At 40.8% G+C, this 16,685-nt stretch overlaps 1 protein-coding gene across 5 annotated transcripts in view; it reads left to right on the top strand.

Moving 5' to 3' along the window:
- Trmt9b (tRNA methyltransferase 9B (putative)) overlaps window positions 1-16,265 on the top strand; it is a 58,124-nt gene extending 41,859 nt beyond the window's left edge. For 3 of the 5 annotated variants that reach the window (XM_021170266.3, XM_085844016.1, XM_085844017.1), the window contains 2 exons: window positions 4,653-4,826; window positions 10,977-16,265. In XM_021170266.3, coding sequence (XP_021025925.1) covers window positions 4,653-4,826; window positions 10,977-11,992 — 1,190 coding nt within the window. In that variant the 3' untranslated portion in view covers window positions 11,993-16,265. Of the gene's footprint in view, window positions 1-4,652; window positions 4,827-6,735; window positions 7,256-10,976 lie in introns of those variants that run through there. The other 2 variants (XM_029480800.2, XM_029480799.2) reach the window with 2 other exon arrangements.
- The last annotated feature ends 420 nt before the right edge of the window (window positions 16,266-16,685 follow it).

The raw sequence follows: 16,685 nt of genomic DNA, 5'->3' as shown, positions 1-16,685 counted from the left end.
TCTATTTTCTGGGCATGGGAAGAATTTGCAGGAAAGAATTGGGCACAGTCTGTTGTTTCTGGGCAGTTTGTGAGAAAGGTTAAGTTTTATAAACTTTTACATAGCTGGGGGATTTCATCCCAGAAAATTGCAAATGGCACCAGAGCCTGAGGTCAGCCTGGGTGGGTACCCGACAGCTTGGTTCCAAAGTTCGCCTGTGATAGACCAGATACTTTTGTGGCTCAGTCGAGCCTCGCAACTCATTAAGTGTCCAAACCAATTAGTGCCTTGGATTTTCTTCCCAGACAACAATCTGAGGACTGCAGCAACTCATTTTGTCCCCTTATAGTGCACACACCATAATGACCTTGCAAGGGCTGTCAGTGCTGGGCTTAGCAATATAAATAAACCTTATTAGCTAGATAAACAGCTAATATGGAATGAGTCAGTAGTATCGAAAGTCCTATAAAAGTATAAAGTCTAAAGATCTAAAAGCAAGCAGAGTACTATATAAGCAATATTGCTAGTAAGAACCGACATGTAAAATAAAAGTATGCTAATGAAAATTCAAAAACAAATTGTTGAGATGCTAAGGAAATATGCTAATGTGACTCTCACGGTGACCCTGTCCACAACCAGAATAGGAAAGTACAAAATCTTTGCTTGCTGTACAGAACATTTTTTAAAAATTAGTGTAAGGCCCCAGATCCTGTCATTTGCGACATCATGTGGGAACACAGAAAACATGATGCTTAATGAAATAAATCAGACAAAGAAAGACAAAGGTTTCATGCTTGCAGTTAGATGTGAGACCTGGAAGCATTGAACTCAGAGTCTAGAGAAATGATTACAGGAGGTGGAACAGAGATGGGGTGAGAAGAAGATGTGAATCTTGAGATGTTAATCAAATGATGCCCAGGTTCATTAGTCAAGAGAAGCAAATCTACAAGATAGAAAGAAAAATGCCAGCATCCCAAAGCCAAATGGTAAAAGGATATAAATGAATCCTTTTATTTATAAGGATTGCATGAAGTCGGAGAATTCAGATGTGCAGATCATCTACATACAGGGGTTTAGTTACAAAGCTATGGAAGGACACACAATGAAAGAAGCCACTCCATCATATCAAGTCTCCAGACACTAGGTATCCCATGCTAGGGATAACGCTTCCTACCAGCTCACTATGCAACCTTGACCTATTTTGTGTGACTATAGGAGCCTCTGGATGCATGTGACTGGATGTCCCTTTCCTGATTACACAGATGGTGGTACCGCATAAAGTCACCCATCTAGCCTTGGACATCTTTAATATATTACATACTCATTTACATGAGTTGCCCAGGATTATAAATCTGCATAGTATCCAGGCTAATGGGAGCACAATACCAGACTATTTTCCCCCTGACTTTTGGCACCATAGACTATAAGAGGAATGATAGTCTTTGAATCCCTCTCTGCAAATCACTAACTCTATCTGTCGTAAATACATATTTTGCCCATTTAGTTCATATATGATTTATGTACTTAGGCAAATCAGTAAATAGTAACGTTTTGATTACAAGGTGAAGGGTGTGTTTTAAAGTAGTTGAAATTCAAAAAGAAATAATGGTATTCTAACCAGAAATTCTTCCGCTGTGCTGGATTTAGCCAATAAATAGGAGGGCTGGTTGGAGAGGGAAGAGCTACGTTACTAACAAGGCTGAAAATTGAAAGCCAGGCTTTCTCTAGACCTAGGTCTCTTAGCTATAGGTTATGAGCACAAAGCTTTTATAGGATCTTTTAAGAAGCCATATCAGTAAGGCAGGCACTGAACTAGCTATCATTTTTAGGGTGGTCTGTTTTTTTTTTCTGATAAATGGTTGGTGTATCCCCCGGCCCCTCTCTCTTTCATATGCATAACCCACAGGTAAAAAGAAAATGGCTGCTTTTATGGCAGGGTGGAAGAAGTCAGAGAAAAACTGCTTTCACATCCCTTGTTTCATATGGTCCAGAAAAATAATCTATGATAGCTGTACTTATGGCTTGAAAGTCTGTAGCAAGTAAAAGGACAAGGACAATAGCAAGTGATAGCGAGACAGAAGCAGCAAGTAGGTAGAAAACATCTTCAAGTCAGTTTGCAACATCCAGCAGAAACCATCATCCAAACAACATTTACAACATCCAGCAGAGAGATTAAGTGAAAAAATGTCTCACTATAGAACCCAGACTGGCCTGAACTAGACATCCCCCTGCCTCAGCTAAGGTGTCTGCTCCCATATCATGTGGGAAATGACAAGTGTCTGCCCCCATACCATTCTGGAAACCCAAAAGATAGAGATTAAAGGAACATGGAGACTGTCATAAACCACACCTTCCATGGTTCAACAGCAGAAACACTGAGACAGATCCAGGAAACTTTGCAACTGACCCATGTGGCCATGGCAGTTTACCCAGAATGGGCTGGTCCATTTCATGTCACTTGCATGTAGCATGGAAGGAAGCACTTGGGTTGAAGGTTTTAGCTAAATGAGTTCATAAAGCAAGAGAGAGACCAGAACTATGTCTGGCCAATGACATGACTCTGGACTCAAAAGAAAAACTTAAAATGTGCATTTTATTTGTCTCTTTCAACAACAATAACAAAACCATAGAAAAAAGAACTCTTCTAGGTGAGATATTAACAAAGAACAAAATTGTTAATGTAGTTGTCTCTTGTCTGAGGATGTACCTAGGATGCCAAGCTCTTGCCTAGCATGATGGGGCTCTTGCCTAGCATGATCAATCTCAAGTACAAATGGAAAGCAGGGCGGGTTTTTCCTACAGATATTAGAAAAGTATTCGTTTTTGTTATTTTCATCAAATATTCACCCATATTGACTCAAAAGATTTTGTTGAATTGGAGCCATGCTCTCTTAACCTCTGTAGACACTTTGTGGTGCAGAGTACAAAACTGAGAAGAAAGCAAGCATTCAGACACTTCCCAGTGTCTCTTTAGAGCTGGGCATGATTATTAATGAGATCTTGCAAGGGAACAGGAGTGTCATGGACTGGAGCCTTCTATGGTATCATGATCTTGCCAGCATCTCAGAGTTGCGCTCAGAAAGGAGCAACTGCATCGTGTCTGGAGGTTCTGTCCAAGGTGATGTCATCAGAAATGAACATGGAAGGATGAGTGGAGGATGCTAGAGAGCTGGGCACCAAGAGGGGCGAAAGCTGAGCCTCGTTGTTATGAAAGGCTTTCTGAACATCCTCCACCATCTGACATGACTTATGAGCAGGTTCTCACCAGAATCCTCAAAGCGATTTCCTCTTTCTTTTCTCACAGTGTATCTCCCAAGCCAATAAAAGGAGAAATGAATTTCCAAGATACTTATTAAAATAAGGCTATCATCGTTGACACAGACAGGACTTTAACACTGCAATACAGTGTGATTTATACTTTCCGTGACTGTCTTCAAATAGCAGACACTTTTATTCATAAGCGTTAGGAATAATGGCTATGAGATCTAAAATGAGTATCTAATCTCTTTCTATTGAAAGAATAACATTGGAAAACTAATTTTTTTTTTATTCACCTCCTCTCCACTGTCACAGATGGCACCAGGGAACCTTTGCTTTATTTTTTTCTTGCCTCATCATTTTGAAATAGTATATTAAAATGGAATTATTAAAGAGCTGTCCTAGACTTGTTACTCAGAAGCAGCAAACTCTGAATTTAACCAGTGAGTGATCTTTCCATGCCCCAGAAAATCCTCTAAATAAGAAATGCCAGGAGATTAAAAAAAAAAAAATCAGCTCCCTTGATTTCTTCACCCACCTCTGGGACCTAATTTACATATTTGAGACTGAAGACCTTGCTAGGAGCCAGATGTAGATGCATGTCCCTAGGGTGCCAATTTCTTGGAAGACTGAAATGGCAAAACCCCCTTGAGCCCAGGAGTTCAGCCTGGGTAATACAGAGAGACCCAGTCTCAAAAGAGAAGTTGATGGTAGTGCTAAAAGATACAAGGTGGGTGTTCCGTGGCAATTCGTCATTTGTGTTACTCTCTATCGTCCTATATGGTTTGATCTCAGTCTTTGGATTGGATACTTGGGCCTCTGCCACTAGGAAATGAATGTCAAAAACCGTCTGGACTTTTTTCCAGACTCTCTGTTAGAGCTACAGACTGACCCAACAGAGAAGCCTTGTACCTGCTATTAACCTAAGAATGTGTGGGAAGATGTTTCTTCTTCAGTCACAGTGGTGTTTCTTAAAAGCCACATTTTGTTGCCTAGATTTTTCTCTTCATAGACATTCAAAAGTTGTTAGCAGTAATTTGTTCAACAAGGTCAGAAATTGATAAGACCCATTGAAACAGACATTTGACACAGCACACACGCACAAAGTAAAATGCATACATCACTATGAAGACACCGACCCCTCATGGTTGACCCCAGTTTCCGGATGTCGTAGCCTGTGTTTCCCAAGGATGAGCCAGCTCATGAGATTAGGCTGTGCTACTGTGCTGAACTCCATGGGCAATGCTTCAATAAATATTCCATACATATTTCCTCTCTTGTGTATGAAACAATACGTAAGTGTTCTCTGAAGTGTTGAATCTTGGTCATTTAATATAAAGTTCATCCATTACAGCACACATTAACTTGCATCGTTCCAGGAAGGACAGCATGTGACGCTGGTTTTTCTCTTACAGGTTGTGGAACTGGAAAGTATCTTAAAGTGAACAGCCAAGTCCATACTCTGGGCTGTGACTACTGTGGGCCTCTGGTAGAGATTGCCCGGAATAGAGGGTGTGAAGTCATGGTATGTGACAACCTTAATCTCCCCTTTAGGGACCAGGGCTTCGATGCTATCATCTCCATAGGAGGTAAGGCAGCCAGGCTTTCATACTTTGCCATGAAAAAAAAAAAAAACCACAATCAGACAACTCACGTGACTCAGTGTCCATTCTGTGTAGAGGTCTATGCAATGCATTTTGTCTAAATTTAAAATATACACACTCTGTCACATGACTTATTTGACTCCTGTCTAATACAGTTTTGATATGTAAGCGGTTTTAACTTTCAACTTTCAGGCTGTTATTGTGTTATTTTTGATGATTTGTTCCCATGTGTTTCGCTACCTGCAAGAAGGGTGTCGGAGTGCCTACTCACTGAAAACGTTCTTTGCTCTATTGAGATCAGGTCAGATCCTCCTGACACAAAGGGGATTACTCAGGTTTCATGTTAACAAAAACAGACTACAGCAGTGTCCTTGAATTTCAACAGAAAATTCTAGAACTAATGTACTGAACATCCCCCCACCCCAAACAAGTATGCCATCCACTGCTACCCAAGTTCCCGGAAAAGACAGGCCCTACCTGGTCCCAGATTTCATTGTTTTAGCATGTCTTTCTGTTCCTAATTCTAAAAGTTGTTGATGAGTCTAGGGATTTTTTTTTTCTCACATTTCACAAGCCTCCCCAGAAAACTCCATGCCAAAGGGAACAAAACAACAGGAATATCAGCAAAGTCCATGCCTGAAACATGCACGGATGCATGAGACGTAGCTCATTTTACTCTGTACTACTTACTAGGAAACCCTGTACTACAGCAATCCCCTAGCCAGGCAGGGTGGTACACACCTTTTTTTTTTCCACATTGGTAGAAATCTTTATATTTTGGTGCAGAATTGAAGTTATATTTTTCTTACATTGGTACAGAATTTATATATTGATACAGGTTTAAGGTTTCATTGGTATTAATCTTTGTATACTGATAGAAAATTTAAATTAATTTTGTTACCTTAGATAGGTACTTAGATAGGCAAATCATTTAAGAATAAAAGGTTAATCCCAGTCCTTTTATCTATTATTTCTTTTTTGTTGTTGTTTTTTTTTTTTGTTTTGTTTTGTTTTTTCGAGACAGGGTTTCTCTGTGTAGCCCTGGCTGTCCTGGAACTCACTTTGTAGACCAGGCTGGCCTCGAACTCAGAAATCTGCCTGCGGGTGGTACACACCTTTACTCTCACTCAGCATTTGGGAGACGGAAACGAGTAGATCTCTGTGAGTTGAAGCCAGCCTGGTCAACATAGCAAGCTGTAGGACATCCAAGACTACACAGAAAGACTTTGTCTGAAAAGTCCAAAAACTAGAAACAGATGACTCTTCTGATAAATTCTTTTCAGTGGTAAAATCTTTTACAAAGCAAATTACTTGATTGAACACATTTTTTAAATTAGCCTTTTGACATAACAAACTTTATCAAACTATCAAAATAAGGTGATCTTATGGAAGTTGACTACCATTCATGATTTTATATATATAATTAATTAAATTAATATATATTATATACTTTCTTGAACTAGACAAGAGGTTGTTAGGTCTCCTCAGATGGGAACTGTATCTTTGCATAGTGGGAAGACACCAGCCTGGAATGCCATAACTTTGGAAATGGTCAGGAACAGTGAAAGATGGTTGCCATGGGAACCTCCCTTATGCTGTCTTCCTTCTCTGCACTTGAGACTGTTAGGTGCCTTTTGTGGTCAGCACTAGTCCGTGCAGGGCTGCTATAACAAAGCATCACAGACCCCTGTGTTTTATTTTTTATTTTTTTTTTTTTTGGTTTTTTTTTTTTTGAGACAGGGTTTCTCTGTGTAGCCCTGGCTGTCCTGGCACTCACTTTGTAGACCAGGCTGGCCTCGAACTCAGAAATCCGCCTGCCTCTGCCTCCCGAGTGCTGGGACTAAAGGCGTGCGCCACCACGCCCGGCGACCCCTGTGTTTTAAACAATAGACTTTTATTTCTTCCCTCAAAGAACCAGGCATGCCAGCTCCTTGAGAAGGCTTGCAGATGCCTACTGCCTCCATCCCTTTTTGCTGATTCCCTCTCTGACATAGTCTTTGTTGGAGTGACACAGATGTATTAAAGGGCTCATTTTGACCTAAGCAACACAATGCTGAACTCTGAATCTTTAGTGGGAAAACATTTTTATTCAATCACTTTTCTAAAGAACTAAAAATTAGAGAGACTTCAGGAGAAAGATAGAGTATTTGTGCTCATAATCACAAAGCTGTTTATGTAGATTTTGGAGTCCACAAGGCTCCTATCCCAGCACCACTCCGCTACTGTGACCGAGTATGTAGTGTTGACTCCTTATCTGCTTTTCAGAAATGTTCCATGTTCCTGTGCTCTCAGCTTAAAGGTCCCACCTTTCCCTTACAGAAAATGGAGGATGCTACACTCTCATGTGTGTCTGTTCCAAAGCTTATGTTAGAATGTGTCACAGCTCTTCTGAATGTATGAAGCCTGTTATAAAAGTGAGTTCATTATCACAAGGAAAGTCCCTAAACGAGAGTTGGAGAGAGATTGGCACAACTTTTTCCAAGGAGAGGTGAACCCCAGATAGGGCATCTAGTACAGTCAGGTTTCTGATAGGAACATGGGAAGACTTACTTATTACTTTCGTGTCTCAAAGGCAACTTGCCACTGAAAAATTCCCACCAAACATAGCTTATAACTCATGGATAAGTGTCACAATGTATAACTCATGGATAAGTGTCACAATGTGTAGGCAGCTTCACTAAAGGGTCTCCTCTCCCCCAGCAACTGCTTACTCTTTGTATAGTCTCAGTGAGCGGCTTTTAAGTCTTGTAAATTTTGAGAACTTCTAGTCTTCCAGGGTCTCAAACTGCACCTTCCTTGAAGTTTTCAATTCAGAGGAAATATCTGTGTATCAGTGAGCTTGGCAGGGTGTCCCCCTCAACTCCCCATGCCTCACTCACTGCTCTTTATCATTTGTGCCCTAAGCTATATCAGGAGGCAGCCAGAAGGCCCTCACCTATGCTGACCTGCTGGTTTGAAGAATTATGCTCAACTGGAAACACGACCCGAATAGGTTTCTATTGTTTAAAGTTTATTGTTTCGTGTTTCTATCGTTTATAGTTTACCTAGTCTTTGGCATTCTGTTACAGTAGCAGAAATGCACTAATACACCTCATTACTATCTTTTAATTGAAAAGGACTTGAGAGACATGGTGGCACATAGCTATAATCCCAGCCCTGTGCAGGCTGAGGCAGGAGAATCATAAGTTTAAAGTCAACCTGGAGTACACAAAGAAGTGTTGACTCAAAATAAATTAGCCTAACAAAAATGTTCCTTTAAGTTCCCAAATATGCTATTAGGAATTATAGCTATGAGGTAGCATGATAAGGTCATTTTCACATTTAGAATAATATGAGAAGTTTCAAAACTCACTCTTACATTCATATGTATTTTTCCCTATTTTTGAATTTCATATTTTGGCATTTCTGGCTTGTCCTGACATGAGGACATATCTTTCCCTCACTTCTTTATTTTCTTACGAGTCTTTTAGTAAGAGAGAGACAACTGCCGTACTCGGCTATAGGCACACCGTGCTTCCCTGGCAGATTCCGAGAAGGAACACGTTTTGCCCTTAGAGCAATTTGGCAAACTGTCTAAAATCATCTAGCAGTGTAAACTGGTGTGAATCAACTGCTTACCTCACGCCAGGGTCTCCAACACCCATCCTACAGGGGACATCGGGCAATACCTGGTGATGTTTAGGCGGACTCACCAGGGGACAGGTATATGTGTGCCATCGTCATTGACAGGAGGCTCCCCAACAACAGGAATCCCCAGGCCCCAAACATCAGCGAAAGCAGTGTTTTAAAGCCTGCTTTCTGCCAAACCTGGAAGTTCTGAGTGCTCAGTAAGACCTACACACTTAGAAAGTTGAAGAACAGTAAGTCATAAAGTGAGTGACTTGACAGGGTGTTAAAGGAAATCTGCTGTCACCATTTGGTTCTGTAATCCAAAAATTGGATCCAAGTCATCTTTTTAGCCTCTCCACCGGAAAATTGCTCTAAGTACGTATATGCAATGTATATATGGACTGCAAATATGGGATACTATTTTTACATTTGAGTTGTGACTATGATTCACCAACAAAAATGTTCTTTTACTTTTTAAAATTTTTAACATAGTTTCTCAGCAGTGACATTTCAGATAGATCTCACTTTAGTGATGCTCATGGTGCGTCCTACCAGAACTTGTATGTGTGTGTGTATATATAACATGTGTGTGTGTGTGTGTGTGTAACACATTTGACATGTGTGAGGAAATCTTCCTCTATAAGCTTCTTTTTCCTCCAAAACATTTGACTTGGAGCTGGAGGGATGGCTCAGCTGTTAAGATCACCCACTACTTTGTGGAGGACCCGGGTTCGGTTCCACAACCCAGGTTGGGTGGGTCACAGCTGCCTAGTGCAATCCCAGAGGATCCAATACCCTCTTTAGCCTCCATAGGCATCTGTATACATGCACTGTTTGCTCACACAGGTACATAAGCATAAATAAAAATTTTAAAACACTTGCTTTAAAAGTTTGTTACCTACTGCTTGTTACATACTCATTTAAAACACAAGAGTCACTTTTCTGCATAAAACTATGATTAAAAATGAATTATTTTGTACTTATCAATAAATGAAGACTTTGTTTTCTATACAACACCCTTTGAAACCCAGTAGAGTCCTGGAACATTGAAGACCTATTAGTCTATTACAAAGAGATACTTATAGCATGTAAACAGACCTGTTTTAATGTGTTTCCCTTGTCCCCTCTTTGGGTTTTATCAGGTTAATGCAGTGACTTGTCACGATCCACAGAAGCTGCATTCTGTAGAGCCTTGTGGACACTGCACAGCAGCTCACAACTGTCTGTAACTCTGATTCCAAGGGGTTCAATACCCTCTTCTGGCCACTGCACAAATGTGGTGTGAACATACACTTATGCAGGTGAAACACCAGCCCACACACAAATAAAACAGACGATAGATATGATAGGTCGAAACTAATGCCAATTGTATTCTTGAGTGACCTCCCTCCGAAAACTTTTTATAGAGAGATCAGACTTTTTATATGGACCAGACTTCCCTTTAGTTATTTGATGCATACCTGTGGCAGGTAAACCTTAGAGCTCACTAGTTTAAAATCCTCACTAAAGGCTAAATGATGTGAGCGCCAAGAGGACAGGTTCAGCTGCTCTCTGCCAGCGCTGCTGCCCACATCAGAGCTGGAGTTGCTCAGTTTTGCTTGGAACCAGACTCCTCCCTGATCTATGTAGAGGCTCCTGTTGGAAAACAGAGCTTCCTCTTGGCACAGTGCTGTGATTAACCTCCAGTACATGATGGATGAGGACTTTTCTATATATTTGTTTGGTGAGAATACACCTAATACAACTGGAGGTACAGTCAGAGGTAGAGTGTCTGTTATCATGCACAGTCCCCTGAGGTCCTTAATTACCTAGTGTGACATAATGAGCACTACTAATAAAATGCACCCTAAGAGCACACATACACGTAGGGGAAAGATGGATTCTACTCAGGAAATACTCGAATCTCCCTCTGACTTTTCAGGGATTAAAAGTGAAATGATAACTAATACATTTTTTAAGCACACACAATTATTGTATTATCACTAGGAAGGGCTGTTAACTTTTGACCTTGTGTTTAGCTGGCTTCTCTTTGCATCATCTAACTAAAAAGTACATAATATTAAAACTTTCTCTGTATCTTGTTTTATTAATATTACTAACACTGATTCATGGTGTTCACCCATGGCTTCTATAGAAACAAATTATTCAGTAAAACAATGAGTTAGTCCCTAGACTCCAACAGAGAACACGGCCGCACTACAAGTCCCTTTCAGATTTCAGTCATTCACATTGGTTATCCTTGTGATAGCCAATTTTCAAATCCCATAGGCTTTGAGGCTGAAGAGAACTTGCTCATTATCTCTAAGGGTTTTTTGTTGTTGTTTTGTTTTGTTTTTTATTAGACTTGAGGGAACTTAAAATCTACAGAATTTGTTAAAGTCAAAAACTGTCTCTGAAAGCCAGACCCATGTTGTTTTTCCAGTTTATTGTGATAAGGTTCTCTGTAGGCCAGAATTTCATGACCAGTGTATATGTGTTTATGTATATGATATATGCACAATGACATCTATATTTTTTCTTTTTTAGTCATACACCATTTTTCTACAAAAGAAAGAAGAATTAGAGCAATAAAGGAAATGGCCAGGGTTTTAGCTCCCGGAGGCCAGTTGATGATTTATGTTTGGGCAATGGAACAGAAGAACCGACACTTTGAGAAACAGGATGTACTTGTGCCGTGGAACAGGGCACTCTGTTCCCGGCTGCTGTCAGAATCCCACCAGTCATGGGGTCATCACTGTGAGCATCCCACGAGCCGAGGCTTCCAGGGTCCGGGTTCCGTGTGCAGCTGCGCAGTGTGTTTTAAGGGCAGATGTGATTCCAAACGATCCCACAGCATGGACTATGGGTCTGCGGTGGCCAGAACCTGCTGCGAAGCTATTTCAAAGGAAGGCGAGCAAGAGAACGGATTGTATAGCAATTTTGGAAAATCTTTTCGTTCCTGGTTTTTCTCCAGGTCTTTGGATGAATCAACCCTGAGGAAGCAAAATGAAAGAGTCAGGCCCATGAAAATCCCAGAGGGTTGGGCCAATAGCACCGTGTCCCAACAGCCTTCCAGACACCCCAGCTTAGACTTGCACGCTCCGGAGCCATTTTCAACAAAAGGACCGAACTTAGATGAGGTGTTCGTAGACACATCTTCTCAAAGACACTTGGGCTGGCTGAGAACACCTGGCACATCAGACAACTTCAGTGGACACAAGGGAGGAGAGAGCAGGAGGAAGGAGGGGGGCAATTTTCTGGACATCACTGATACCGGGGACAGTGTGACTGCTAGTAACAGCAGCGATCCTTCTGCCAGAAAAATATTAAGGAGGGTTTCTGCATTCGACTCCAACGATTCCAACTCAGAAGACTCAAGCTTTTTGGAAGTGCAACGGGATGCCCCCGATTCCAAAGCCTTCATGCGTTACTACCATGTATTTCGGGAAGGTGAGCTATCCAGCCTGCTGCAGGAAAGTGTGTCTGAGCTGCAGGTTCTGAGCTCCGGCAATGACCATGGTAACTGGTGCATCATTGCAGAGAAAAAGAGGAGCTGGGATTAAACGACATGGCTCAAGGCAGAGGCTACGGTGGTGGCCCATCATCTGTTCAACTGGGCTGGTATGGGTACCAGAAGCAGCATCCTGTTTCATTGTTTTCAAATCCAGGTACAAGTTGGTACTTAAGCACTTTGATCGCATCTTCCTAATTGTTGAGTATGCACGAAGTCTGGCACGTACTGCGTCTGCTACAGGATCTGCCTGCTGAAGTTTCAATAAAAGAATCTGAGGAAGCAACAGGAACTGAACTTTAAGTACAGGCTTGATCTTCCTCCCAGTGATGAAATTATTATAATATGTGTATGTCAAGCGTCAGTATTATCTTTTCGTTTTTAAATATTCTGCTGTTAAATATACCATTTAAAAGCAGTTTTAAAAAAAATAAATTGAGTTGGTTCTCAGGTAATTACTTAGATCTCTGTGGGAGGAACAAGGACACCTGTTCTGTTGCTGGGAGTGTGTTTGAGGCTTGCTGTGGGGGTGTCTTGTTTCCTGACTTTGTTGCTAACTACATCAAGTCTTCTAGTATTGCCCAGATGTTCTAAATTACATGCAAACATCGTTTGGGATAAGCAATGTTAATAATACTGTCTTCAGTGTTGCTCTGAAGCTTCTTAAAGGCGCTGTTAGCAGAGAGTTAGTGTTAGAGCAGGCAGCTCGTATGCCGCAGAGTCAGCATATATCCACAGTACCACAGATAGAATTAAAAAATAAATAAACACACTGTTAGCATGTAGAGAGTGTTACATGGGTAGGAGATGTTCTGTCCTCTGGTGACATTTTCTCCAAAGGTATTAGGAGCATAAATAGCCAACTGAGGTTGTGCCAAAATTACCCAAAGAGTTTTCAACTAGGAAATGCTCATCTGAGTTATCTGAGTCTAATTGGAGCTGTTTTACTTTGCCTGTGGGGACAGATCTGGAAAGTGTCATGTCTTTAGCCTTAGTGGACACATAATTGGGACTTGCTGTTGCATGCCATGGCATTTATTCCCTTGAAGGTAACTGCATTAGATCGTTATATCAACAATCTGGACAGAATCGAAGCTTAGTCACAGGTTGAATTTCTGCTACTCTATAGTGCAGTGATTCAGTGGGCATTGTAAAAAATCCATGCTTTTTTTTTTTTTAAGACTAAACCATGACTGTGATTAATTCTATGTTGTGGATCCCAAGGAACAATTATGAAGGAATTAGAGACTAGACCCGGGAGAAACAAAAATAAGTTGGCCACGGAATATGGTTCCAGATAATTCGTTAACAAGCAGAAAATCAAATAGTCATTGTGCTTTCTGGACCAATATAATGATGGAGATTAGATTAAAATCCAATCTTCATTTTATTTTTTCTCCCACTACAAAATTAACAAAAATTGTAATGGATCATATATTTATTTGGTTGTTTATCCTCTTCAGAGATTTTGTTGGAGCGTAACAAAAAGGAAGCTACTTTTGAAGACAAATTCAAAGGTGATTTGAAAATGCAAAAATGTGTTTTTTAAACTTTAAAAGTCTATCAGATAGTTCCTGAGGTTCTTCAAGTCAAATTTCTATCTCCTCACCCCTGTGGTGGAAGTGGTAGGCATGTCTTGTAATTTTTCATGTACATTTTGTACAGGGAGACATGAAAATAGACACAGGGGTGAAGTATAAGTTAAAAATCTACTGTACCTTCTACTTTTCCAAGTGAAGATATTAAACTGTATGTGCAGTGGCTTCCTGGGAGAAATGGTGACTCTGAACTAGTTAGCAGTGATGACCTCTTTATTATGGTTTCCCCCTTCTCTGAGGTCTGTGTGAGTTTCACTTGGCTTTGCTGCCAGACGTCTGAGCCTGACATCGCCCTGATTGGAATGTGCTACTTAAAGCTTGTTATATGGAACCCAATTCATTAGGCTGTGCCAGGATGCTGTACCAGCTAATATCTCTGAACAAGCTCATAAAATAAACAGACACCCCATTTTGTACTTAAAGCCCTTTGGGATGCTTATTGGGAAGCAGAAAGATTTTCGTACAGCATTGACAGAGCTGGGAACACTAATGACAGCAGCCTTGCTAAGTGCAGGAATTCTATGCACCCAGCCGTTTTGTTGTATATTAAGCAAAATTTGTGGCTGGTAACCTTTCTTCAAGGGATCCCTGTGAAAAGCACTTCTTGCATTCAATTTTTGCCTTTCGATGATTAAAAAGCCATTGGAAACTAGTATAAATATCTCCATCATTTAAAAACTTGCTCTTCTTTAGGACTGTCCTCAGAAAGAAACCCAAGTCATAAATGCGTACAAATAAAGACAGTGTGTGACCATCAGTCTTAATCAGCTAGTGGGTAGACTTCACTGGTCTGTCTAACGTGATCTGAAAACCTTTACTACTGTTAAGACAAAATGATGTTTTTCTAGATCCTTCCTGGCATCAACACAGAGTCCCACTGCCTGACGGAAGTGAAAGTTGGGGGAACTTATTAGATGCTTGTTAGAAGTTGCACTGGTAGTACCTCCCTGGCTTGTGTGGGGAGCTTTGTGGAAACAGACAAGTGATTTGGGGGGTGAGCATGCATTGACATAAACAAAAGATGAAATCAAAATAATATTTTCCTTGGGGGCAAGTGATTGGTGAGTTTCTCTGGGTTATTAGGTTTTGGTATATGTGTGTGTAGGGGTGGGGGATGTTGGTTGGTTGTTGGCAGTTATGAAATAAGACCAGAGTGCTTCAGTAACTATAGGCTGGCTATGCACACACGTTGATTGTCACACAGATTTGATCCTTCCCCCTTGCCTTACATCCCCAGACTGTCTATCACTGATTTTTGCCTATCCATCATCCTGATTCTAGAGGCCAAAGATTCCTGTGTGTTCAACTGACCTTCAACTGACTCAGCAAAACAGTTTGAAGGTAATGCAGATGGGAAATGAGCCAAATGTAAACCAGGAATTCAAAATAGTACTTAAATACTATTTATTGGTTACTGAACAAATGAACACTGGTGGATCTTTCAAATACGTGGGCTTCCAGGAGATCAGAAAATGGGACCCTAGTTATACTCACTATGGAAGCGAATGCCTTAAAAATAAGGTGTGAGGGGCTAGGGAGTGGCTTACTGATTTTAGAGTGCCTACTGTTCCTTCAAAGGACCTGAAATTGGTTCCTAGTGCCCATGTCAGGTGGCTTACAATGCCTCTTTAAGTCTCCAAGAGTAACTGCACTTGCATGTGTACAGACCTATCCATACACGCATGCACACACAAACACACACACACAAAATATTTTTTAAAACCAGGCTATGAACACCCAGCTCGGATAAGGATACTGGCATAACTATTCACTAATCTGTCCTTCACAGCCTGTTCTGAAGGTGAAGAACAAAGCAAGCCAAGTCTCACTTTTCCTGAACAGAAAAAGAGGGAGCTGTAATAATAGCAGCTAACTTTTATCATTTTTATCTGTAACCCCCAATAGCTGTCTCAAATAAATATAATTCCCAATTTGCAGATAAGAAAATCTAAGGCAGGAAAATAATAATAATAATGTGCTAAGTTACCAAAATCTACACATGCAGTAAGTATCACACATGTAGTGAAGGCGGAGCTAAGATTCAGTTCTAGATGGTCTGGATCCAGTCTGAGTTCAGAACCAGGGTGTCCTACATGCCCTCCTGCTGGATCCCAGGCTCTATGCTAAGCAGGCAACCGAGTGTTCAAGGTTAACTGTGATTGTTGCCTGCACAAATGCATTAAGCAGGCTAAGAAAAGACTACACGTCTTTCTCCCCTTTATGTCTTCTTTTCAGTTTTTCACGTGTGTTTGTGTGTGTGTGTGTGTGTGTGTGTGTGTATGTGTATGTGTGTGTCTTTGTGGAGGTCGGAAGACAGCTTGCAAGAGTTGGTTCGCTCCTCTAAGATCTTCATGGTCCCTGAGCCCTCTTACCAGCCCTGTTTTGTCATTTGTTGGTTGTTCAGTTGGTTGGTTTTATAAATCTCTCTCTCTTTGACTTGAAGAAAAAAAGAGATCTTGATCACAGAGCTCTCTAATCACTTTCTACAATTCTTGAATACTCTAAAAAACATATCCCTATTTCCCTGTTTTATTAGTGAAGAACTTGGGGGCTAATGCAGGTATTCTATTTTTATTTGTTCAGAGCTGTGCAGTGTCCCCAGATACAAATGATGAAAAGCCAGGACATATCTGGGGTATTGGGTTGCACATAATATTAAGACATAATGACCAAAAATTCAAGTGTCCTGCTGGAACATGCTTTGTATTTGCTGTATGGCTATGCTCAAATGATATTGTTAGTTTTGTAAAACACAGTATTCAAATCTCCTGCCTGGGGTGGGGGTGGGGGGGCAAGGATTGCAATGCATGTTAATTAACATGGAGAAGGCCTGTCTGACACAGATTTCACTTAACTGAGGCTACCCTGGGCCAACTGACAAGCCTCGAGCACAAGCGCTCGGTAAATCTATTTCAGAATAGAATGTATCCTGAAGGGTAAGATATGAACTCATTCGGAAGGCATGCAGGCCCCTGGTAAGCCGACTCAAGTTCTGTTTCAGACTCATTTCCTACAATTGCACCTGTTTTCTGTTCTGCAATTGGCTATTTTAAACAATGGATTTCATTAAAATTACATAATAACAAGTAATTATCCCATGCCTTGAAGGGATCTGGTATATTCAGACTTGAAACGCTGTAATTATAA

This window comes from Mus caroli, unplaced genomic scaffold (assembly GCF_978045245.1).
Source record: "Mus caroli unplaced genomic scaffold, Mus_caroli_1 scaffold_10, whole genome shotgun sequence".
NCBI classification, from domain to species: Eukaryota; Metazoa; Chordata; class Mammalia; order Rodentia; family Muridae; genus Mus; species Mus caroli.
The sequence above is the reverse complement of the archived record's forward strand: the minus strand, read 5'-3'. Positions and strand labels throughout refer to the sequence as shown.